This window comes from Nilaparvata lugens, chromosome 8 (assembly GCF_014356525.2).
Source record: "Nilaparvata lugens isolate BPH chromosome 8, ASM1435652v1, whole genome shotgun sequence".
Taxonomy (NCBI): Eukaryota; Metazoa; Arthropoda; class Insecta; order Hemiptera; family Delphacidae; genus Nilaparvata; species Nilaparvata lugens.
The window spans coordinates 36,495,293-36,522,446 of record NC_052511.1 but is presented as its reverse complement, the minus strand read 5'-3'; the positions used below and the strand labels follow the sequence as shown (position 1 = coordinate 36,522,446).

Below are 27,154 nucleotides of genomic sequence, written 5' to 3'. Positions count from 1 at the left end.
ACAACTAGTTTTCAATTTGTAAATGCCCTGAGTTAGGGTCGAAACTAGTTGTTGAACAATTAAAGTCTTTAAAATATAAAGAGTGCTACAAGATTTTTATATTGACTTTCACTTTTTGTGTAGTTGAGAAGTTGATATTGTGGTAGTTATTCATATATAGAATGGAGTAACAATCCAACCCAATAAAAAGTTTTTTTCTCTCCCTATCGTTTTTGATGATGTAATTGTATGAATCAATAAGGGATAAAGATTGAATGAAAAAGACTAAGAAATTGTCAAAAACCACAGATTTATTGATACTTAGAAAGACCGGGTTCGGCTATTACACCATTGTCAATCTCTGATAAACATAATTATATACCGGTAATTATAAAATAGATTTTTATATTGGTTATATTAATTTCTTTACTTATCTTGTAGTTTAATCAATCAAACTCATACAGTTCCCAACTTTAATCCAATAATGTGGAGCGTAATTTAAATCCAACTGTGGAATGTGGAATTTAATGTTTGGCATTAAATTAAAGATTTCCACATGAAAAATCAACGAATAATGCCACATTAATCAATGAAGCTGGACACCAACCATTCTGGCGATCTCATTTGACGGACACACCGCACTTGTATACCACAGTCATTACGCGGCACAATTAAATCTGGCACTGACATGACGTGATGCATGAATGCTGCTCAGACCACAATTCTCGGTTTGCAACCAGATAGAGAGACAAGAGTGCTATAGCAAAATTCACCTCAAACTGTCAGTATTACTCATAAAAAACATTAATACTTCCCATTCAACCAATGCTGACAGTAGCTTCTACAACGTACTGTAGTGAGATTTACTTTAAACTGTCAGTATTCCTCATAAATAGCATCAATGCACCCCATTCAACCAATGCTGACAGAATGAAGTGAATCTCACTATGACCGCATCTCTCATTCTCTTTGGGTCATTTTCAAACTCGCGTTCCACTCACTTCATTGCGGGAATCATGTTAAGTCACATTGAACTTGAAAAAATGTGATTTGTGAGGGTTTATGATACCTTTGAACTGAAAACTGTGATAAGAGTGTGGAAATTTGACTTGATGTTTCAATTGTGTCGATACAACTGAAATATATGAATGAGCAAAGAGAAAACTTTCAGGAGTTGAAAACTAGACTAATAAGTAAAGATAAAACTCCTAAAAGATGCAAAGATAAAACTCCAAAAAGATTGAAATTGGAGCTAGATTTACTTGTTTACTGTTGTAAACAGAATCTGTTTCCATTGGTTAGACTATATGCATAAGCAAAGAAAAGACATCGGGAAGATTAGAAGCTATATTTACTTGTTTACTGTTGTAGACTAGTGAAGCAAATAGTATATTTCCATTGGTTGTCGTCATGACAGCGGGAATGGTGCTCTCTAATTGGTCAGCTTGTGATTGGTTGAAATCTCAGTAACTCAATTCCTATTGGCTGCTACCAGATTCATTTGTTCACAAGTGAAGCAAAATGCTTAGCAACTACATTTTGTTTTTTTTTCTTTAGGGCTTCTTTTGAATATGAATAAAAATATAAATCTAAGTTCCTTTTTTAAAATTATAAAGTATCAAGACTTGACTATCAAGTCTTGATAATGGCATTATATAGCCGTAACACGTTGTGACTAAACAATTTTAAAAAGGTTACTTAGATTTCTATTTTTATTTACAACTACATTTTTATTGGATGTCGCTATGATAGGGAATTACTGCTTTCTAATTGGTCAGCTTGTAATTGGTCAGCTTGTAATTGGTTGAAATCTCGGTTACTGATTTTCTTTTGGCTAAAAGCCCATTCGCTTTCGCTTTCGGTTGTGTTGTGATTATGAAGCTGATTGAATAGAACTCCCTTCGGCTGAGTTGATGATAGAGATTTTATGTTTTGTTGAATTCTCTACGGTGGGATTCCGAGATCAACTGAACGATTTAAATAATATTCCTAAAAGAAAATATACTCATTCTCCTAAAAATACACGATCTCACGATATCGAGAAATTGAAATTCTGTATCCAACAAGCTAGATTGTTTCGTGTTTATGAGACAAAATATCAAGTCGAAAACAAAAGTAAAACAAGAAACTTAAACAGTAGACATCGACTTTTCCAGTGGAGTGTGACGATATCGAGTAATTGAAATACCGTGATCAACAAACTAGATCTTCCTGTGTTTTTGAGACGGAATATCAAGTCAAATACGAAAGTACAACGAAGTTAAACAGTGGAAAAAAATTAATTTCACAAGGGTTTGTCAATATCGAGGTATTGGAATTCAGTGATCAACGAGAGTATAAAATGTACACCTTACATTCATTCATTCTTTATTCATTTATACAATAATAACATTATCAAAATTATAGGTAGAGGTAAACTTGTGCTATTCCTCTTCCAAATTTAGATAACACATAGTCCGAAATAGGTTAAGTCTTGTAGCTCTTCAATTCACAAAATTCTATACTCTCAACAAGCTAGATCTTTCCGTGTTTTCGAGAAAAAATGTCAAGCAACGAGAGAAAAGTACAAGGAACTTCAACGGTAGACTATCACAATTTTGATAAGGGTATGACGATATCAAGGGATTGGAATTCAGTGGTTAACCAGAGATTATATAATGTACCCCTTACATTCTATACTTTTTGTGCTCATCAAGCTAGATCCTTGTTTCCTTGAGCAAAAATATCAAGTCAGAGACAAAAGTACAACAAACTCCACCATTTTTACAAGGAATCGATTACAGTAACACGGTTGTTCGCGTCTCACTGCACGACGAAGGAAACAATGTAACGTCGTCGGAACGTGATATCACGTAACTGACGTGACGTGTTTGTTATCTGGCTCACGTAGCGCGGCTGGGAAAGCGGGAAAGCCGGTCGGGAAAGATGGAAATGCTCTGCTGACGTCACTATCTGAGGCCGCAGGCATCACTCCTCACAATAGACTAACATGCTGCTGCTACTACTTGTTGGCTGCTTCCAGGCTTTGGGTAAATGTGAAGTGCATTCTAGAATATTCTAGAGTTCACGAATTCCAGTAAGTGCGAGGTTTTTGTAATGGATTTTGTATTATTTTCCCTTCGCAGGTCTTAACAGTTTTCAATGGATTGCTTTTGAACAAATGAACGATGCTCATGAAACTATTTTTGATCTTCATAGAGATCTATGAATCTCTATTAATCTTCATTAATAGATTAATCTTGATTAATAGACATCTTCATAGAGATTATTTGAGATCTTCATAGAGATTAATAGAGATCTTCATAGAGATTAATAGTGATCTTCATAGAGATCTATGAATCTTCATAGTGATTTAAACCTCATAGATCCACCATATCATAGTGGATGGATCCATTCTCATATCGTTTATTCAATTACATCATCAAAGACTACCATATTATTCATTAGTGAGTAAATGAATAGTTCAATACATTCCAATAAATACCTCTTGGAATGAAAGATGAACTATGAAATTCACGATGCTCTTGAACTAATTTTGATCTTTTAAATGGAGGTTTCATTAATCAAGTTCAAATAGTCTATATTCTTGTAAATACGACTTCAAGCTTGCAAAATACATTCATTTATAGAAACTTCAATTATTTCAAGTGAATACAAAAAGCTGAGAATAGTGAAAAATGGATAAAATGATCTTCATAGAGATTAATAGAGATCTATGTATGAATCTCTATGAATCTTCATAGAGATTTAAACCTCATAGATCCACCATGGATGAATTCATTCTCATATTTTTTATTCAATTATTACATCATCAAAAAAATCTGTCAACCATATTATTCATAAGTGAGTAGATGAAATGTTCAATACATTCTAATGAATAGCTCTTGAAATGAACGATGAACTATGAAATTCACGATGCTCTTGAACTAATTTTGATCTTTTAAATGGAGTTTTCATTAATCAAGTTCACTTTAATTCAAGTTTTCATTACCTCAAAAGTATATAATTATGAATAATTTAATCTCCCATTCGTAAGTTGGATTGTATCTTCAAGGTTCAAGTTGGATCTTAAAGTCGAACATGTTTAACATCTACTTGATTCAACAAAACCTGAAGAAGTGTCTGCATTGGTTTAGTAAATTCGAATAGTCTATATTCTTGTAAACACGACTTCAACTTTGCAAAATACATTCATTTTATACAAACTTGAATTCCAAAAAAGATTGACCAATGTAAACGCCCCTTATTAAGCTCTACACTCCACAATATTATTTAAAGTTAAAAAAAAGCTGAGAATTGTGAAAAATGAATAAAATGGCTGATAACTGACCTGTTGACCATGAGCGTATTCGATTCCGCCCACTAGACAGGAGCGAGGATTGCTCTCATTGGCTGAATTCTGTGAGTCCTCCACCAATCGCCTGCTTAGATGGGTGGGAACTGTAACAAACAGAAAAAAATCATTAGTCCACATAATCTTTTGTTGTTCTACAAATGTGATGTTGAGATTGTTTTTTCTCAAAGATAAACGATTATCAGAAAAGATTTTAATTATATTTTTAATAAATTTTAATTTCCAAGGCTATTTTAAAGACCGGAACAGGCAATCATGCCTATACCGTAGAAGTCACAAGAAGAAGAAGATAAAAGATTATCTCGGAGGTTTCCAATTCTCAAATTCCCAGAGGTTCAGACTCTAAACCTAAGAAAATCCATAAATTATTCACTTGAAGATTTTCAAATGACGAATATTGGAAACAGAGCCAAATAACTGCAGAAGTTGGATATACTGATAGCGTGTTAGTGCTCTCAAATAATATTCATATTATTTACCAATCAGTCAGCTTTCACAAGCCGAAGCGAGTAGACGTGTTTTGTGAAATTCATGTAATTATTCTAAAAGTATACCATCAAACTGTTGTGTCAATGAAAACGGCAATGCCGAATTGTGAGTGAGTGTGTGTGTGCGTGCGCGCGCGCGTTGGCAGCAACTATGACTGTAGCCGAGTTCGGATATTGCTGCTTTGGTGAGTGCTGAATCGGTAATTCTATTGTGAGAACTGAACTATCGTAACTATGAACGGTGACGATAATACGACTATTATTACTATAACTGAAGAAAATAAACCTGTCTCCTACAAGGATCGAACTGATAAAATTCAATCAGAATGCGAAAAATTTTCATTTAAAGCTTGGAACGAAGCTAATACAAAATTCCAGCAATCAGAAAAAATAAGTTCTGAACTTAAAATTCAACTTGAACAGCTTCAAACTAGATTATCAGCGTTAGAGACTAAATCTAAGAATGAAGAAAAAAATACGGACTATTATCATACCGATGAAAAAGAATTATCTACTGAAACAGAATGGATTCGTCAAAAGCAAAGAAAGAGGAAGAGAGTACTATCTGACTCACCTTCAACACAATCATACAATGAGCAGAAAGTGAGTTCACGTAGAGAAACTGAACTAAAAGAGAATGCTGAACCAAAAAAAAAACTCCTGATATCAAACAAGTTAAGAGACCTCCTCCAATAATACTCTACAACATCCAAGACTGTCAAGTAGTGTATAAGATTTTGAATGAAAAAATAAAAGACTCTTATAAGATCACACTATTGAATAATGGTAGCTTAAAACTCAACGTTGAATCTGAGGATAATTATAGACTAGCTAAATCATTGCTGAATGACAAAAAAATGAATTGGTCTTCGTTTGAAAACAAGCAAACGAGACCCATTAGAGTAATAGTGAAGAAGTTGCACAGCACTTGCAATCCACAGGAAATAAAAGAGGAACTTCAGGAAAAAGGATTTAAAATTTTGGACGTGGTAAACATTCTTAAATGGAAAACAAAAGAACCACTCCCAATATTCATGTTAACTTTTGAAAACACAGAGAGCATAAATAGAATTTATAAAATATGTGTAATTATGGGTATGAAGGTTGAAGTAGTCCCCCTGAAAAAATCGAAATTTCTACCGCAATGTAAAAATTGTCAAACCTGGGGACACACTAAAAATACTGCCAGAAGGAGCCTAGGTGCGTGAAATGCGCTGGTCCCCACATCACTATCAACTGTACTAAGAGTAAAGAAGTTAAGCCTAAATGCTACAATTGTGGGATGGAGCACCCTGCTAATTATAGAGGATGTGTTGTAGCACAAGAGTTGCAGGCACTTCGAAATAAGAAAAAAGCAATAGAATCTATTTCGTCAGTCAACAAAAGAAACGATCCTATTGTGCCACAGAGAGCTGTAATAAATGACAATAGAGTTAAGGAGAACCAGAGTTATGCTGATAAGCTGAAAAATAAAGTACCTATCAACAGTAACGAAAAGTCAAGTCTTCAAGATTACAACTTGAGTAAAGATTTGGAACTGAGCATTACAACTCAACTTAAATTGATTCTTGAGAAACTAGTTGTGCAAGAAGGCCTCAATAAATCAATTTTAAGTAGGTTAGAAAAACTGGAAAATATTTCAGTTCCAGAAGTCATTCACAAGAAGCATGGAAAATAGATTCAAAATTATGACTTGGAATGCTAATGGATTACTACAGCACAAAGATGATCTATTAGAAATTCTAATTGAGCATAAAATAGATGCCTGTCTCATTTCCGAAACTCATTTCACCAAAGAATCCTACTTTAAAATTAGAGGGTACAAAACGTACCATGCCATACATCCCAACAACAGCGCTAGAGGCGGAAGTGCGGTTATTGTAAGAGAAGAGCTAAACCATCACGAGTTCAAGAAGATAGAATTGCAGGAGTTCCAGTCGATTTCAATCAAAGTCAAACTTATCGGTAGACCATCTGGTACGATCACAATTGGAGCCGTCTACTGTCCACCATGATTTAATTTGAAGAAGATAGAATAATATATTGATTTCCTAAGTAACTTCACAGGGAAATTTATCATCGGAGGAGACTTCAATTCAAAGAATACACAATGGGGGTCCCGACAGACCACAACTAAAGGAAAGGAGCTATTACTGGCTGTTAATGAATACCACTGCGATGTTCACTCAACAAGGAAACCAACTTACTGGCCAACAGACAAAACAAAAATTCCAGACCTGATAGATTTTTTCATCACAAAAAATATTTCACCAAACTGTGTTAAAGTTGAAGAAAAATTTGATCTCAACTCTGACCATTCGCCAATAGTTTTGACAATGCACAGTGCAGCTGTTAAAAAAGAAATGCCACCTAGACTCATCAACAGGTACACAGATTTAGAAACTTTTAAAAATATGATAGACTCTAGAATAGACTTGAACACATCTCTGCAAACTATAGATGAACTAGAAACTGAAGTCCAGGAGTTTGTAATCAATATCCAACAATGTGCCTGGGAAAATACACCACTACTTCAAAGCAGGATTTCCAAAGGTAATTGCTATCCTGTAGCGGTAAGAAAGTTGATAGAAAAAAGAAGAAGAACAAGAAGATCATGGCAATCAACAAGAAATCCAAGAATTAAAACAGAACTTAATAGAATTACTAATGAACTGAGAAAGATGATACAGGATGTAAAACAACATGATATCAATAAATACTTAGAAGAGTTAACCAATGAGTCTACTACAAATTTTTCATTATGGAGATCAACCAGGAAACTGAAGAGACCTCTTGAACAAGTTACACCGATAAGGAAGAATCACGATTGCTGGACAAGGAGCAATAAAGAGAGAGCCGATTTGTTTGCTGATCATCTGGAAAAGGTTTTCTCACCTCATGAGGAAACAATTATAGATGAGAATCCTCATCATCTTGGAGCAGGAGTTATCACTCCAACATCGCCAAGGGAGGTAGAATATGAGATTAAAAATTTTAGCAGAAAGAAAACGCCAGGTTTCGACTTAATAACTGGAGAGATTCTACAGGAGCTCCCAAGAAAAGCAATTATGAAGCTATACCATCTCTTCAACGTTTCATTCCGATTGAAATATGTGCCAAGTTTCTGGAAGGTAGCCGATGTCATCATGATACCAAAACCTGGAAAGCCACCACATGATGTAACCTCGTATAGGCCAATTTCACTACTGCCAGTAATATCAAAATTATTTGAGAAACTTCTACTGAAAAGATTAAAGCCTTATCTGGACGATAATGGATTAATACCAACCCATCAATTCGGATTTCGAGATAAACATAGTACAATAGATCAGGTGCACAGAATAACAAATAATATTGAAAATACATTGGAGGAAAAGAAAGTTTGCTCTGCAATTTTCCTTGATGTAGCACAGGCTTTCGACAAAGTATGGCATTCAGGATTGTGCTACAAAATGAACCAGTTCTTACCAACAGAATACAGTCTGATACTGAAATCACATCTTCAAGACCGTTATTTCAGGATAAAACAAGATGATGCTTTTTCATCTCTCAGAGAAATCAGGGCTGGAGTTCCTCAAGGAAGTGTGCTGGGTCCCCTCTTGTACCTCCTATACACATCTGATATACCTCAACCCGAAAACGTAACAGTAGCAACATTTGCTGATGACACAGCAGTTTTATCAGTTGGTGAAACTGTTGAAGTTTCTACAGAGAAATTGCAGGTGGCAGTCAACAGAATCAATGTTTGGACAAAACACTGGCTTATAAAATTGAATGAAGCAAAATCAGTTCAAGTCAACTTTACAAACAGAAGAGTTCAATATATCCCCTTAACACTCAATGGGAATATTGTACCCTACTCCAACACTGCAAAGTATCTAGGCATGACGCTGGATGCCAAGCTTAGATGGAAGGAGCATGTGAAGAAGAAAAGAGAACAACTTGGCATAAAATTCAAGAAAATGTACTGGCTACTTGGGAGGACATCAAAGTTGTCAAATTATAACAAATTGCTTCTCTACAAGCAGATTCTCAAGCCGGTGTGGACCTCCCCGGTGCGGAATTCAACTCTGGGGCTGCACCCGACCATCCAATATCGACATCATCCAGCGCTTCCAGAACAAAGTACTCAGAAGTTGTGTAGACGCTCCTTGGTACATCAGGAACTCTGATCTCCACCGCGACCTGGGAGTGGCGACAGTCATCAGTGAAATCCAAAGATTTGCAGAAAAACATGAGAAAAGACTTCATCAACATGTGAACGTGGAAGCAATCCAGCTGCTCAACGTGCATGGAGTAAGAAGACTGCAACGCAGAAAGCCACACGAATTAGTTTAGTGCTAAAGTGTTCAATTGGAAGTACAAAGGCAGAATACTGTATCCTTTTATGCTAAAAATAATCTTTATCTAATCCTTGACCAATATAGAAGGCTTAACCAATGGGTTTTACCTTCACAAACAATATTCTTATCAATTCATGTCAAAATAGAATAGCTTATTAGTCTTCAACTAGGTGCTATAAAAATCAAGAAAAAAAAATTACCAATAATATCAGACATTCCTTAACTGAATGAATCGTTGAACAAGATTGATAATAGTCGGACTTCAAACCCACATTAATTAAACACTTCATTAGACTAATATTTCCAAGTATTGTACACCTTCAGCTCACTCTTCTACATTGGACTCTATGGAACCATTTTTATCGACACTCAAACTCATAATTTCAATGAAAAATGAACCACCATTGAATCAGAATCAACAAATTGAAAGAAAAACACATTGATGTAGTCCAAAGTTAGTAGACAGAGTCTTTCTACTAACGTTGGATGTAGTCAATATTTGTTCAAAATCAATTAAATTACAGAACCAGTTTTCTTGACAACATCTTCATCCACAGAAGTTGTTGCCATGAAACCTGGTTCTGTAATTTAATTGATATTAAACAAATAATGTGGTATTGACAACATGAACGTTTTATTCTTTCAATTATGGAGGAATACTACATCTCTCACCATACAATCGAATTATGAAAATAATCAGTTTTAAAACGTGATAGATATTTTCGGCTCCAAATTTATTGCCTAAGTATCATATTTTCTAAATTTGGTTTAGTGGCTTTGTGTTTTGTTTCAGTTTTGTATATGTTTGAACATTTTAACATAAAAAAGAGCTTTATTTCGAAGTGAAAGTGTAAATTTAAAGTATTGTGCACACTATAACCTTAGTGTCCGGTTTCCCATTTGGGAACTTTGGACTATATATGGCGAGGTGGAACTACCCTTGGGTCTCCCTACCATTCAAAGCCATACGCTAATAATAATAATAATAATAATATAATAATAATAATAATAATAATAATAATAATAATAATAATAATAATCACAAGCCTGATGTTGTCCTCCTTGATATAGTGTGGCAAAGACAATGTATGTAATCGAGTTCTCAGCACCAGGTGAAGGCAACATTGTCAGCAAGGAGGAGGAAAAGCAGGCAAAATATCAAGACCTATTAATAGAGCTGCGCAGGCTTAACCCAGGCTACTCCATAAGAATGGTGGTGTTGATCATAGGAGTTTTGGGTGGCATGAGACCCTCGTTTTTGCTCAACCTTAAAACCATTCCAGCCTGTGAGAGAGCTGCTACTGCACTCGCAGGTAAAATGCAGAAGGCTGTCATCCTTGGTTCATTACGTCTACCCAGGGCAAACGATTTAATGGTAAAGGACCCAGTCTGATTGTTTACCACATGGACATGTGGAGCAGTCACTCTGGTAAAATCGCTTGTCACTCTCCTTTGGGGGTCGGAGCCCAGGGGAAGAGTGGTCAAGCAAAACCTCAAACAGGATAATAATTAAAATAATCAATTAATAGAATCATTAATCACAGAATGGTCATATTATTGAATACATAATATGAGTAGTTTGAATTGTGAGTATAGAGTATATTAATATTTGTAGTATTTCACTCCAGTTTGTATGTAAGTTTCTATCTAGTATATAAGGTTCCCAACTGATACTAGGTTACTGAAGGTCCTATCAAGGTTTCTCCCAATTCCCACATAAACTCCAACCAGTGAAACTTTCAGAGAAGTAAAGACCGATGAATAAAATATTTCGGAGAGGATTATTGACTCAGCGACGATTGGAACTTGAAATCGCACAACTTTCTCCAACTTTCGGTATTAAAAATGCTCCTCCAACTTGTCTCCAACTTTCCAAAATGACTACCACCTAACCCTTCCAATGTCGTTAATAAAAGATTTGAATCTCGCGCTACTCAGATTTCAAATGCACAACTGTGATTGGCCCGCATGCCAGCCAATGAGAAGCCCGCATAGTACGATTGCTGACTTGAATGTTATCAAGGAATGCTTGAATAAGAGGATGTCAGTTTGGTGCCACTTTGAGCTCTTGACTTCGAGTTGAACTTGAGTACTACTTCCACAGGAAATCGTTGAATTAATTTGGGAACTTGACTTCTTGTTCCAATTGAAATCAGGGCTCAATAGAGGATTTACATGGGAAAACGTCGTCTTGATGGGAATTCTGATAGAGAAGATTAAACCCTTATAGAGAGACGTTTCTCAATATCAATTTATACCTCTTTGAATATTGTAGCCTATTATACTCCTATAATAGTTATCGCAGTATTACATAACTATACAGTATGTATCACAGTTATTGAAAATCGTACAGTGGACTATAGTGAGATTCAGATAATAAAGTCAGAATGGGATTAACATTTGTTTACAGTTTATTTGCTGTCATTATAGGACGAAGCAGACAGTATTCTATCCTCACTAAACACTGCAATGTTCCCAAATTGCTTGTAGACTATGTAGAAATATGATCAACTACAAAATTAATAAATAATAATAATCTAATCATCTCAATAATGAAAAATATAATATTTAATGAATAAAATGATGATTATATTTGTGATAGGATTGATAGTTGACCGAGCGAAGTGAGGTCTAAGATTCAAGTCGACGGTTTGGCATTTCTCTTATTGTTTAAATGTTTAAATGTTTATATGTTGCGCATTTACGGCGAAACGCGGTAATAGATTTTCATGAAATTTGACAGGTATGTTCCTTTTTAAATTGCGCGTCGACATAATACAAGGTTTTTGGAAATTTTGCATTACAAGGATAATATAAAAGGAAAAAGGAGCCTCCTTCATACGCCAATATTACCGTAAAAATCAGACTATAGAATTATTCATCATAAATAAGCTGTCTAGTGGACTGTAATACTAGCCGTTCATAAACATAGAACATCTTGAGAATGTATCTTTCCATTAACGTTAGTAGACAGTTGACTATAATACTACCCGTTCAAAAACATCGAACATCTTGAAAATTGTATCTTTCCATCAACGTTGTAGACAGTTGCAGCCAGACCTGATCACGCTCACACTCACATTCCGGGACGACACGTCACGGTACGATATAGGACCGAAAGCTCTATGCTTATTTAGGATTTTTTCTAGACATTTTTAATTGATAAATTATCTGTTAATTTTTGAGAAAACATAACAACAGGTCAATGTAACTCACTGAGCGCGAGGTCTACTGTTCACAGAACTACTAGTTAATAAACAATTCATATAATATGACGTTGCTAATTTTAACAAGAATCAACAATTAATAAAATATTAGATAAGATATACTGGGATACCTTGATTCAAACCTATCTACTATAGAAAACGGTGGAAAAGGAAAAGTGGCTACAATGCTTTCCTTTCATTTCAACTCAATTTATAACATGGATCTTACTATAGATACTTCATAATATGAAATGAATATACTCTACGGTGTGGAGTTGGAAGAGGATAGAACTATCTGCTCTACCTAATGACAGGATAGTAGACCAATGTGAATCAGATACTGACTTTTTAACCTCACTATGAGAGTCTACTGTACGATTTGTAATAATTGGCGTTTTTGATAAGGGCTACTCGTATTTATTTATTTATTTATTTATTGAATCATTCAGAATAACACAACTTACAGAAAGTACCACAGGCTTATAAGCCCAAAACGGTTCCAATTCTAATTTATACAACAGTCCAAATGTAGCTAGGTTATGTGTCACTTAACATTCTCCTATTACACACTCAATTTACAATTCGAAACACACAAAGATTATTTTTAAATTGAAAATACTTCAAAATTAAATTAAATCAATCACAATTAATTAAAAAATTCCAAACTTTGAAAAAACTATAAAATTTTCAAGTTGAAAGTAAAAAAATCAAAGTAACATTCTCAACTTCATTCTATTACTCACGACAAATAATGTCATTTTCAAGTGACTTGTAAAGAATCAAAAGCCGGTTGAATCGTGATTAATTTCACGAGAACCAATCAGAGAAGCCGTCTTTTCGAAAAAGTGTTCTCAGATTGATTAATTACGATTATAATTTATCAGGCTTTTGTGCAACCGGGATGATGTGTGATACACTACTATGAATGATGTGACACCGTTTTAGAATGTGAAGTGTGTACATTTCGTGTAGGGCAGGATGTTTCCTTGATGGTGAAGTGTTGTGTCCACTGTGCACTAAGGTGTCCAAGAGGATAGAGATGTGAATCTGAGGTTTAGGAGTGATTCAGGAGATACTCAGAAGGGAGGGGGTGTGATTGTAGGATTCAGGAGTGATTCTAGGGTTCAGGGAGAGATTTAAGAGTTCAGGGGGTGAGATTTGAGGTTGAGATTGAGTACTTTATTTATGTAGATTACAATATATACTGGCTTATACACTTATATACAATAGCTTACAATACAGCAAAATTATAGATGAATTTACATAATATAGACTAAGAAAATAATTATTGAACTGTATATGATATGAAAAAGCAATTTGTAATATAATAACTATAGATAATAATTGAATTGTTATGCATCTACATAAATTGGCGGAGCTTTGGACATATCAATGTCCATTCTTCGGGAAGAATATTAAAAATATCCTCCCCACTAACTCTCTACCAAAATATGATTAAGAGCAGGGGGGTGATTAAGAGCACTAGGAGGAACTGGGGTGGTCTGGGGGAATAAGGGCGGGTGTGATTGAAAGATTCAAGATTGATTGACTGTAAAGGTTCAGGGGGAAATTTTAGAGTTTAGGGGGAGAATCTTGAGTTACAGGGGGTGATATAGAGGAAGGTGTGATTCTTAGATTCAGATTGATTCTAAGAGTCTAGAATTCAGGGGGAAATTTTAGAGTTTGGAGGTAATTTTACGGTACAGGGGGAGACAGTGTGTGAGTGGGGTAACTTTGGAGATGATTCTAGGATTCAGGGGTGACAGTATGAAGTGGGGGTGACTTTGGGGGTGATTCTAGGGTTAAGGGAGGGGTGACAGTGAGAGAGGGTTGTTTTGCAAGGGTGAGTAGCCTAAAGCGAACACGAGATCTGCATAAGAATTTGTTTGGGTTACATCAGAAGCCGCGGGTCGTGCTGTAGCTGAGTTGATACACTGCTCTGCTCCTGTCGGGTACATTAACTTGGCAAGACGCGCCCCTCTCACATTTTGACAGTCATCTTGCAGTTGCATATACATTCCCGAATAACCTGTCAAGCTCTCGCAACCAAAATATCAGAATTGATAACTTCTGACAAAATATTTTTGGGTTTCTGATGGATTTGCTACATTTCTCACCTATTTTTCGTCTATCCAAGTGGATGTATAATACTGCAAAGTGCTTATATTTCTCAGTACTGAAATTATAATGTTTATTCATTCATTATTTATTCATTTATACAATACGAACATTATCAAAATGAAAGGGAGAGAAAAAATAAGGTAACCTTGTGAGGTCCACGTTATAATGGCAGTGGAGAAAGATAGGGGAACAACGTTGCCGATCCTCTGTTTTGTCAATGCCTTCTATAGACGCGGTAGCTGATACAGGTTTATTGATGTAATATTAACTGTTCATTCTCGTTTAAAATAATCAACTAACCTATTACATTGAGCGAGCAATTTTCTGTATGTCTGTTTATATTTTTATAACTGGTTATTTATGTTCAACGGATCTCGAAAACGGCTCTAACGATTTTCACGAAATTTAGAACATAGTAGGTTTATGATAAGAAAATTCGATTGCACTAGGTCTCATCCTTGGGAAAACTCGCTGAATGACATTAAAAGGATAATCCATCTTTGGCTGAAACAGCTGAGACTTCCGTCGTCTGTGGATAGTAAAAAGTGAGCGAGTGATTCTGTGGAAAATCAAAATATCGCATCCCCGAAATTCTTAAGCTGACGTATAGCCAGCCAGCTGTAAAATATAAACACGATCATTTTAGAGATTTGTGTTCTGTTTATCAATAAATAAAAGTAACGAGCGAAGCTCGGTTCCCCGATATTATTTTATTAAGCAAGAAATAATATTTTTCTATAATTTCATAAATTAAGATCAAATATTTTGCTAATTAATTATCAATTCTACATTGTTAAAAGACGATCTGGGAACAGAGCAAAGCGAGAAAGAGATAGCGCTATCCACTTTGTTGAATGATAGACAAGGATAGCAATACCATTGCAAATCAAACACTGCCATTATAATGTAGACCTGACTATGGGAAGCCATCATAAGATTACAACCCTTGGCTGAAACAGCTGTGAATAGTAAAAAAGTGAGTGAGCGAGTGAGTATGAGAAAAATCAAAATATCGCATCCCCGAAATTCATAAGATGACATATAGCCAGCTGTGAAACATAAACACGATCATTTTAGAGAATTGTGTTCTGTTTATCAATAAATAAAAATAACGAGCGAAGCTTGGTGCCCCGATATTTTCTGTAATTGATGTAGTAGTTTTAGTTTTTTTGGGAAATAAACATTTATTTATTTATTATTTGGAAATAGTTTGTGATTTAAATTCACAATAAGGACAATTTATTCAAAGATTCAAGTATGTTTCGCAACCATTTCCAAACAATTACGAATCCGTTCTACACAAAAATATGTTTTCCTGTGAATCACAGTTGGACACAAAAAGATACAAATGTTGCGGGGTTGAGTGTCTTGGGCAGAATTAGAAGGAGATGAGTAAGTAATCTGAGACAGGGAAAGAAATAAGAATACAATTTGGAGATAGAGTGGTAGCAGCTGCACGAATTCTTATGGACTACACGTTTTACAATTCCATCACGCTTTTAAGCCACCCTGCCACCTGCCATCCTATTCTGTCACATTTCTCTTTTCTAACTTATTCTTCCACTCTTTCTCTGACAATCTCCATTTCAATCTTTCTTTCTCTGTTTATCCCTCCTCTCCTCCCATCTCTTTACCGCTCTCCGACTTTGATTTTCCTTTCCGTCGTTTCCCCTTTCCATTCTCTACTCGTTTTTACATTTATTTCTTATTTGAACGAGCATTAGCGAGTTCTCACTTTTGACTTACTGAATGCCAAAGTCGTTGTCCGTCTGTTTGTATGCTTTACAATAACTTTAGGAAGAATAATTGATCAATCAGCTTCAAATTTTGAACACAACGTATTCTTCAAACCTTTTAAAAGGTCAAGTTCGTTGGACAACAAAATTGACTCACTCCTTTTATTTCTTTTATTCCATTTATTTATATAGAAAAACATACATTTTTTTTTCAATCAATCAGTCAATTTTATTAGAAAAACATTATTACATTGTTGGGTCCTGCTAAACCCGTGGGTTTTTCAGCAGGTGCCAGATCAAAACAAAATAAATCATTCACAACGTTGAATTGAAATTAATAATAAATAAAATAGAATAGCTTGTCGTGAATCTAGAGTAATATACAAGGAATGAAATAAAAGGATTACAATCATAATGAGAAGTTATAATAAACATAATAATTGGAATAAAAATAAATAAAGAGTTAATTAAAGAACTAAAAGGGGTTAAGGAAGGAAAGAAGGAGGAAATATTTTATACAATATTAATTATTACTAAATTATTAGTCGTTCAGGCTGGCGGCAGTGACTTTACAACAGATAAAATAATTTGGAACCAGCAAAATAGGCTAATTGAAAAAAAAGTTCATCTAACGCTGGCCTATTAGGAATTATTATTCAAATAATGATGATAAATAATATTAATTGTTTATTCCAGAGTTCTATTATCACTGTATTTTATTTTCATTTTGATTTTACTGAATTGAAAAATTTTCAGTTAAAAGCAACAGAAGTTCGCCCAAGACTGCTTTAAACTTAATTTACAATAGGCAGTCAAGAGGTTATGTAGAAATAATCACTCGATTCACAGTTTTCACGAACAATAATTTCCTTCGTTTTTTTTCAGAACATAACAAATAATATTGACAGTTTATAGGAAAAATATTTGATAAGATTTAGTTATCTGAAGAATTCATTGCATGCAATTACTACAGTTTCCCCATTGATTCATCCATAACTTCAGCTGCGACTATTTGGGAATTATCACACAGAAAGTTCTTCATCCGCTGATACATGATTTCAGCTGGTTAATAAACAACATAATTTACGACTTTTAGATTAACAAACTGATATGGGTTGAAATATCAATTCGCGGGCATTCTCGCAATTTATTTTCTCTTCGAACTCTGCATCGAAATCATTTAAATCACATGAACATCTTCTCATTTCAAAAATTGAATTTGGATTCATATGAGGATCAAAGATGATAAAGCGTCAAAGTAATTTTTGAAAAGAAATGTTTCATTTCAAATAGGATCCCCAATGAAACCTACTAATATCAAAAAATGTCAAATTATTCTTGTTAGAAATATTATTTTGCTGTTTCCATGATTTTCATCAACTCTGTATAATTAAAAGCGGGTTTCTAAGATTACAAACCAGCAGTTCTTGAGTGAGTTCTCCAACCTAGGGGGTCACTAGTTATTTTTTATAATTTTCATGAAAAGTCTTTTCCTTTTCGTCCTTGATCTTTCTTCTTTTTCCAACTTCCTGTTTCCCCCTCTTACTCCATTCCTTTCACTTCAACTTCTTGCTTTCGCCTCAGCTTACATTTTCTAGATCCTAGTTTCTCTCTTACTCTCATCATCACTCTGTCTCCTATTAGCCTGATCTTTCTTCTTTCTCTAATAGGATCTTTTCCTTCCCCTTCTCACTCCTTTTCGTTCCCATTTCCTTTCCCTTTCTCTTTCCTTCCCCTTTCCCTCCATTTTTCCTTCCTTTCTCTCTTTATTTTTCCCTTCCCTGGAAAATGAACCGCAAACTACACAGCATACGACGCAAAACCCTACGAACAGACCTTACCACATACTCTCCTGCTCTCCTACCTCTCTACCTCTCCTACTCTCCTACCTCCTACCTCTCTCCTACCCACATATTTCAAAGCAACGAGCCTTGAATGCTAACGCGACGAGGGTCCCTCTAACTGAGAGCCGAGATTTTCGAAATTCATCCCAACCGCTCTGCCACCCCGAGGAAATCAAATTTGGATAACAAATCCATTATTCTACGATTTTGCCAAAGTGGATAACTCGATTAGGGGATGAAGGTGGTATCAGGTTCTCATAAGGATTGATTTCTGGAACAAAATTAGATGGTTTCACCCCGTAGGAAAAAAATTAAGTAGAAAATTCTAGAAGAATTGGATTTTTATGTAATGTATAGCTTATCTTGGTGTGATTTTAGAGGTGAGCAATACATGTTTCACTCATATTTATCATTCTTCAATTTTAATTTGTACAGAAATATCACTTATCATCGATGATAATTTTGAAAATGATTGGGAGGTTATATTTATTTATTATTCAATCATCATTTTAACAGAAATATCACTATTTCTGATAACAAAACTATCACTTATCGATGATAACTATCAAAATGATTGGGAGAAAGGCCAACCTCGGGTTACGTCTCTTTCGAGAAAGGTTTTATTTTCTTCAGACCAGCAGCTTTCCTTACGAATAGCATCAGAGCTTCCTATTCAATTAATACCAACAGTTTGTCCTAAATTTCACTGTAGATCACCTAATCCAGATGTAGTTTTTCTAATTACACTGGCTCTACTGTAGCTTTACAATATAATCATGTTGCTATCAATTTTTTATCTTTCTCTTGTCAATTTCATCTTTTCTAGTATATTTCAAACCAGTTATGAATGTTTAAAAGTTTTTCTACTTAGAATATCGCGGTACTGATCCGCAAAACTAAGTTATTAGTTTCAAATGGAAACGTCTTGATATCGTCAAAACCTCTGATTTATAAAAAAACAATTAATGAGATATTTTTATAGAGATACCAGTTTCGGTTGTCACACCATTATCAATCTCTAGTAAACTTGAAGCTTGAACAATGAGCAGCATAATATATAGTGGGGGGAAGCCCTACGATTGGCCGATGAGCTGTCGACCAATAGAGGCTAAGGAGTACTGCCATTGGTCGAGACAAGTCACGCCGCAGTATTCCAAATGATTAAAGTCATGAGAGCTGTACAAAGAGGCACAACAGCCAATTAATTGATACTTAGTAACTAACAAAACCAAATGGATAATATGAGAAAGACTGGAAGAATATACTATTAGAAAACAAGTAAACACGGAAAAACAATGACTAAATAAATACAAAGGTGGAGAGAATTTAATAAACCAGAAGGTTTAACAATATCAAATCGTTTCCATTCAATATAGATATTCAACATAAAATTTACACCAACAAAGAAAACTTAATAGTCGTTATATTTTCCATTTAATTGCCTACCAAAGGGGCTATGTAATACAAATAATAAGTTTCAACTATGAAATCTAAATGAATGAATGAATTTATTTGCCAAAGACAAAATACAAAAAAGCTTTACAAAAAAAATATATATATTACTGCACTTAACTGAAATACATACATAAAAATTAGGGAACTATAATTAATGAAAATTTGGTGTGGCGCACTCACACATCTTTCCTTGCCGTTATGAAAATTGATCACCTGACGCTAGTGTTTACGCGCATCTCAAGTCTACTTATAAACAAAGATCTGAGCCAGCTGGTGTCAGGACAATAACGCTGGATGAGCGCGAGATCTGCTATATCTTCATAGTGAATGATTTAATAGAATCAACAGTTGCCAACAGTTTGCAATTGAATAATCACATTTTCACAAATTTCAAACTTATTTTCAATTTTTGGTGAAAATGTTACTAAACATTAATTGTAGAGATTTTCATGCTCAATCTTTTCCACTCGAAATTATTTGTTTAAATTGTATCTGAAGCCTGATAATTGAGAATCTAAAATCAAAATTTGCATGGAAGGGGCGGAGCTCCTGAAATTTTTACAGATATGGGACTTGTGGCAGTAGTTGATAGAGCTTATCGATGACTATTTTAGGTATAACTTTAATCAAAATCGTTGGAGCCGTTTCCGAGAAAATCGCGAAAAACCCTGTTTTTGACAACATTTTCGCCATTTTAGCTGCCATCTTGAATCGCATTTGATTGAAATTGTTCGTGTCGGATCCTTATATTGTAAGGACCTTACGTTCCAAATTTTAAGACATTCCGTTAATTGGGAGATAAGATATCGTGTACACAGACGCACATACACTCATACACACACACACACACAACACACACACACACCACACACACACCACACACACACACACACACCACACACACACACACACACAACACACACACAACACACCACACACACCACACACACACCACACACCACACACACACACACACCACCACACACACACCACCACACACACACACACACACACACACACACCACACCACACACACACACACACAACACACACACACACCACACACACACACACACACACACACACACACACACACACATACAGACCAATACCCAAAACCACTTTTTTGGACTCAGGGGACCATGAAACGTATAGAAATTTAGAAATTGTGGTACCTTATTTTTTCGGAAAGCAATACCTACTTACCTTACCTATGGTAATAGGGCAAGGAAAGTAATAATAATAAAATGTTGGCTCTACTAGCAAAAGTAACACTTGGGCGCCAGTAGTTAGTTCAATTAAAGTAATAATATAATTTACTAGCCGTCAGGCTCGCTTCGCTCGCCATATACGTCTAGCCAGGGGGCTCCGCCCCTGGACCCCCGACTGGATCGTCAAGAATGAGATCAGCAGCTCGCTTCGCTCGCCTGCATTTTTCATTTGAGCATTTTTATCATATGTTAGGACAATCCAGTCGGGGGTTCAGACTAAACGTCTGGCTAAACGGATATGGCGAGCGAAGCGAGCCTGACGGCTAGTAATATAATATTCCCAGGATTGAAGTAGCAGTGCCCAATCAATTATTTTTCCGCGATAAATGCATTTAAATCTTCAACTTGTGCCAACCTAACAAAGTCAACTCAACTTAATGCCAACCTGACAAAATTATTAATTTAGTTGCCAGTTAACAACTTTTACGAAGAGGTACTCTATCTAGATTATAGTTCTATAGTAACATATGATATGGAAATTTCAATTATAATTAAGAGATTGGGAGAAGAAGAATATACATGCTAAAAGACGAACTTTAAACCCTTTAAAACAACCCTTAGAGTTGGAATATTGCCAAAAGATTTCTTAGTGCGCCTCTAAAGGGCCAACTGAACATACCTACCAAATTTGAACGTTTTTGGTCCGGTAGATTTTTAGTTATGCGAGTGAGTGAGTGAGTGAGTGAGTGAGTCAGTCAGTCAGTGAGTGCCATTTCGCTTTTATATATATAGATTATGTATACAAGAACAAACGAGTACAAGTTGAAAAAGTTGAGTTGATATTAAACAAAATTAACAGAAATAGAATAAAAATAATATGAGAATAGAAATAACATTGACAACAAAAAAAGCAATCAAGTAATATTGAAATAGATGTTTGCTCTCACCCATTTATCAATTCAATTTTTCAGCTTTTTTGAGAAAGGACTGGTAATAAAATGAATTGGTATTTTATTTGCAGAGAATTCCGTGAAATACTGTAGCTGATGTTTATTGACTGTCAATCTAAAAAATGTGAGTTGTTCACTGTTGGGGCGTAAATTGTGTGGGTTCGCATTAAACGTAAGGCTTTCTCTATTTTTATTGATATGGAAAATTATGCTCTTGACAAACACTTGCCGTATTGTTGGTACTCCAAACTCAATAAACAAATTCCTACTACTAAATATTCCACTGATAAATCTACTCATAATCTACTAATGTTTGTTGATCTACTGATAAATATGCATAAGCCCATGCAATAATTAGTGTAACCTCGTCATTTTGTTTGTATGACATTGAATCAATCAATCAATCAATCAATCAATCAGCCAATAACACAAATCAGAATCTGAAAGGTTATCTAAAACACCGGTCTAGAAATATAAAGATCGCCGTTTAACCCTGAAACTCCATTAATACTTGCAAATTTCTCCATGTCGATATCAGGTTGGCTTCGCTAATAACATAGAATAAACATGTATTAATAGCTATTCTCTGCTAATACTATAGTGAGGTCCACGATATAATGACAGTATTTGATCAACTTTGGTTTTGCTATTCTTGTCTATCATTCGACAAAGCCGGTGGTACTATCCTTTTCTAGGTCCACAACGATGACAATTATGTTTTTGACAGTATAGAAATATAATTAATTAATGCAGAGAATCGGCATCGCTATTCTTCTATCTTTATCCACTGCCATTATAACTTGGACCACACTATAGATCGATTTCCCTAAAACAGTGTTCAGTGTTCAGATATAGGCATTATTGTTTAGTGTGATACCATAGCTATTCAGATGCAGATTTGCACCAATATCAGCAAACCACCGTAATGTGTTGTTGTAGTGCATGTTGCTTTTAGGAATAGTGGGAGGTAGATGTTGTTAGCAGTAGGCCTAACACCAACATCATGTGTTTATAAAGGTGCGTACAGATATACGCGCCTCGAACTTGAGCAATTCACTTTTAATCAGCTGACTAGAAACGGTAAGATACAGATATAAAAAGCTTGGCATCATCTGATTAAAAATGAATCGCTCATGTTCGCGGCGTGTAAATCTGTACGCACCTTTACACCAACATCATGTGTTTATAAAGGTGCGTACAGATATATGCGCCGCGAACATGAGCAATTCACTTTTAATCAGCTGACTATATCTGTATTTTTACAGAAACGGTAAGATACAGATATAAAAAGCTTGGCATCAGCTGATTTAAAGTGAATTGCTCATGTTCGCGGCGCGTTTAACTGTACGCACCTCAAGGCTAGGCTTCACACTCACATAGATTTTGCTCGTACGATATTTTGCCGTCCTTATGAATTCTATTGGATTAAACAGATGATTTCAAACTGATGATGTTTGTCAAGTCCCGTTTAATTGGCCGAGCGAAGTGAGTTCTAAGATTAAAGTCGACGGTTTTGCATTTCTCTTTATGTTTATATTAATGTTCCGCGTTTTGTCGAAAACGCGGAAAAAAATCGCGAAAATAGATTTTCATAAAATTTGACAGGTATGTTCCTTTTTAAATTTTGCGTCGACGTATATATAATGTTTTTTGAAATTTTGCATTTTAAGGATAACACAAAAGGAAAATGAGTCTGCTTCGAACGCCAATATTACCTTTAAATCAGACTATTCTAGTAGTTCTGTGAACAGTAGACCTCACGCAGTTTTCTCATCCACAAGTACCTGATTGAAACTATAGACCTTACGAAATACAGCAATAGACTGGCTTCTCCACACATCTGTGTAATCACTTGTCAGCTTATTTATGATGAATAATTCTATAATCTGATTTTTACTCTAATATTGGCGTATGAAGGAGGCTCCTTTTTCATTTTATATTATCGTTGGAACATTCCCGCAAGGAACTCCCCACCAACAAAAGCCATACGAATTTATTTTTTATCGTTGGAATTCAAAATTTCCAAAAACCTTGTATATACGTCGACGCGCAATTAAAAAAGGGACATATCTGTCAAGTTTCATGAAAATCTATTACCGCGTTTCGCCGTAAATGTGCAACATATAAACATACTAGTAGTTCTGTGAACAGTAGACCTCGCGCAGTTATGAACCGCAGTCTCCTCTTATACTGTCCATCAGAGTAAATCCTGTCTGTATGTCGTGTCGGCGAGATATCGGTGTGAAAACGGCTAATGGCTGTTGAGGTTGATGTATCAAAAATACTAACATCAAAAGCTAATCTTCTTCAAGACATACTGGCATCAGGACAGCCCAAGTTCAAAGCAGAGAAAGTTGGAGAGACAATACTATGTTATTTTAGTTATTCATCGCATGCGTTATTGCACGCAATTAATAGTTCATTTATTTATTCACAATGGAGACAACGGGTTTCCCCAAATATGTCTCAGTAACAATGAAAATTGTACAGATAGAAATGAAAAAAGAAAATAATGATAAAAATAATACGAACTTATGCAATAATACGTAATACAAACAACAAAAATACCACCTAATGCAAAAATTAAAAATACAGAGATTTCGAATACTTATGAGAAAAGTAAAAATAAAACAAATTGGGAATTCAAAATTTTAAAAAAATAAAGAATATAATAACAAATAATGAACAAAAATTTTATCAATAGAATAAATAACATTTTCAACTGAACGACGTCCCAGACCATATGCACATCCACACTGATACACTATCTATTAATTTGATCAGATCATGCTTACACAAGATTCAATTATCATAATAACGCTTTCCGGAATTTAGCGCGAGAAAACCAGAAGACATCTAGGCGACCAGACAAGCTGTTATAGCTTTGCATCCTATTTAATAGTGCATAGAAATTGCATTCAATGAGGCATGCAATTTATAGTCTAAACAGCTGTTGATTTTTCCCCAAGTTACATTGAGATATTGAATTGCATGTGTGCAGGGCTTTAATGGCAGCAATATATCATTAAATGAAATTTTTTGGCGTAATTCTACAAAATTTAGAGCCAGAAAAACACAGCTCACTGATTATAGTAAGGTCACTGACAGCAATTATTAAGGGTATCTTTTCTTTTTGATATTGTCTAGAATTCCTGTGGATAAAACAAGCAGAGTTCAACAAATTATTAAATTTCACCCTTTGGTGACTGAGTTATCGAACCGTACCCAGTGAAATGATTTCAAAGAATCTCAATTGAAAAGAGTACATGAAGCATACCGTAGAGAACATCTGTACTTGATAGGTTCATCTGATAACAATGTCATAGACGTTTGAGTGACTCGCTGACATTATCGGATAACTGTAACTGTTACTGAGACGAAGTAGCTGATATCCGGAAGGGAGGAAGTGGAAGGAGAAGCGAGAGAGACTTTTTGTAGCTGAAAGATGATGGTAGGTTTTCCACTTGCAGGCAGCTATAATTCGTTTATAGATAGAGCAAGCGAATTGCACTCCACTCACTAAACGAGTCTTCTAACTCCTCCTTCTCCTCCTGCTCCTTCACCACCACGTCCTCACCTCATCATCATCCACAAATTCTCCTCACCCTCTTCCACCAATTTATTCTCCTCCTCCTCCTCCTCATCCACCTCCTCTTCCTCCTCCTCCTCCTCATTTTCTACGACCCCTTCTTCCTATTTTTCCTCTAAATCCCCTTTTTTATTCTTATTCTTCTATTTTCTCTGCTCTGTTTCTACTCCTTTACCTCCTCATCCTCATCATCATCCACAAATTCTCCTCACCCTCTTCCTCCAATTTATTCTCCTTCAACCCCCTCCTCCATCTCTTCATCAATTCTCATATTTCTACAAACCGTCCTCCTCGGATCATTCTCCTCCTCAAATTCTCCTCTCCCTTCTCATCTACCCCAACTAACTCTCCCTCCTCCTCCTCGTCACCCTATATTTTCTCAAATTCCTCCTCATCTTCCGCTTTCTATTTCTCCTCATAGTCTTTTCCTCCTATGTGACTTATTCCTTGTGATTTCTCTATTATTCTTTCACTCTGCAAGTTCTTCTTACTTTTTTCTTCTTCTTCTCCTTCTTCTCCATCATCTTCTCCTCACTCCAGCCTCATGATCTTACCAGTTTCTCTTTACCTCTTTCTCTGTCTTTTTCTCTTCCTCCACCTCAGTAGCTTAGATTAGTGGGGACTGGGAAGAATTTTTGCGCAATCCGCGAGAAATAAGGAAAAAATTTTGCGCAAATCCCCCCTCCCCCTCCCCCCTCCCCCTCTGCGCATGCGCAAACTCCCCCCTCTCCTCCCCTTTTCCTCCCCCCTTCCTCCCCCCCTCTCCTCCCCATTTCCTCCCCCTTTCCTCCCCCTCTCCCTCTCCCTCTCCCTCTCCTTCCCCCTCCCTCTCCTTCTCCTCCCCTCTCCCTCTCCCTCTCCCTCTCCTTCCTCCCCTCCCCTTCTCCCTCTCCTTCCCTCTCCCTCTCCCTCACCCCTCCCAGTGAGGACGAGGGGAGGAAAGAGACAGTGAGGGAAAAAAAAATTTCCCTTTTTCCCTTTTCTACTGACAGATTAAAGTGAATCCATCTTTCTACTGTCAAATTAAAGTGAATCCATATTTCTACTGTCAAATTAAAGTGACTCCATCTAATGCAAGTGTAGTGAGAGTCAACCTTGGAAGATATGCTCAAATTATTCTCTCAGTCAGATCTTAAGTTAGCATCATGAAGCTCTAAGAACTCAATTCAACTTATACTGACAGATTAAATTCCAGTCTAGTATAGATAAGAAACTCTTTTGTAGATGTGCTAAATACTGACAGTGAGAGTCAACCTTGGAAGATATGCTCAAATTATTCTCTCAGTCAGATCTTAAGTCAGCATCATGAAGCTCTAAGAACCCAATTCAACTTATACTGACAGATTAAATTCCAGTCTAGATAAGAACTCTTTTGTAGATGTGCTAAAACCCTATACTCTTTAAGTTTCTCGTTCTAGAGTTAGTTTGCAAGGTCTTTAAATGCAAGGATATTACTTTAAATGCAACCCTAAAATCTTTAAATGCAAAGTGAATCCATCTTTATACTGAGTGAATACATCTTTATACTGTAAAATTAAAGTGAATGCTAGATGAGTGAAAAATAATTTCCCTTTTTCCTTTTCTACTGACAAATTAAGTGAATCCATCTTTATACTGATTGGTTTGCTTTCCCCCGACAGTTAAGAAAAATTTCACAAATTTATATTGAAATTTTTCTATGTGCTGTACAAACCGCAGGCGTTGCTTTTTAAGTGTCTCTCCGAGAATACTATAGTAAATTTAGTACGAACAAGCATTCCAAAATAGCTATAGATATCCTCAGACCTATATCACTTGGGGTATCAGCTCTATTGATGTCTTAACAGAATGATCTAAGTTGATCTTTTACATTTTTTATCTGCAATGTCATACAAGCAT

The 27,154-nt window shown here is 35.6% G+C and overlaps 1 protein-coding gene across 1 annotated transcript in view; it reads right to left on the bottom strand.

The window, feature by feature from the left end:
• LOC111049432 overlaps nucleotides 1-27,154 on the bottom strand; it is a 390,770-nt gene that overhangs the window by 95,337 nt on the left and 268,279 nt on the right. The window contains exon 2 of the mRNA XM_039434661.1: nucleotides 4,310-4,419. Coding sequence (XP_039290595.1) covers nucleotides 4,310-4,419 — 110 coding nt within the window. The remainder of the gene's footprint in view (nucleotides 1-4,309; nucleotides 4,420-27,154) is intronic.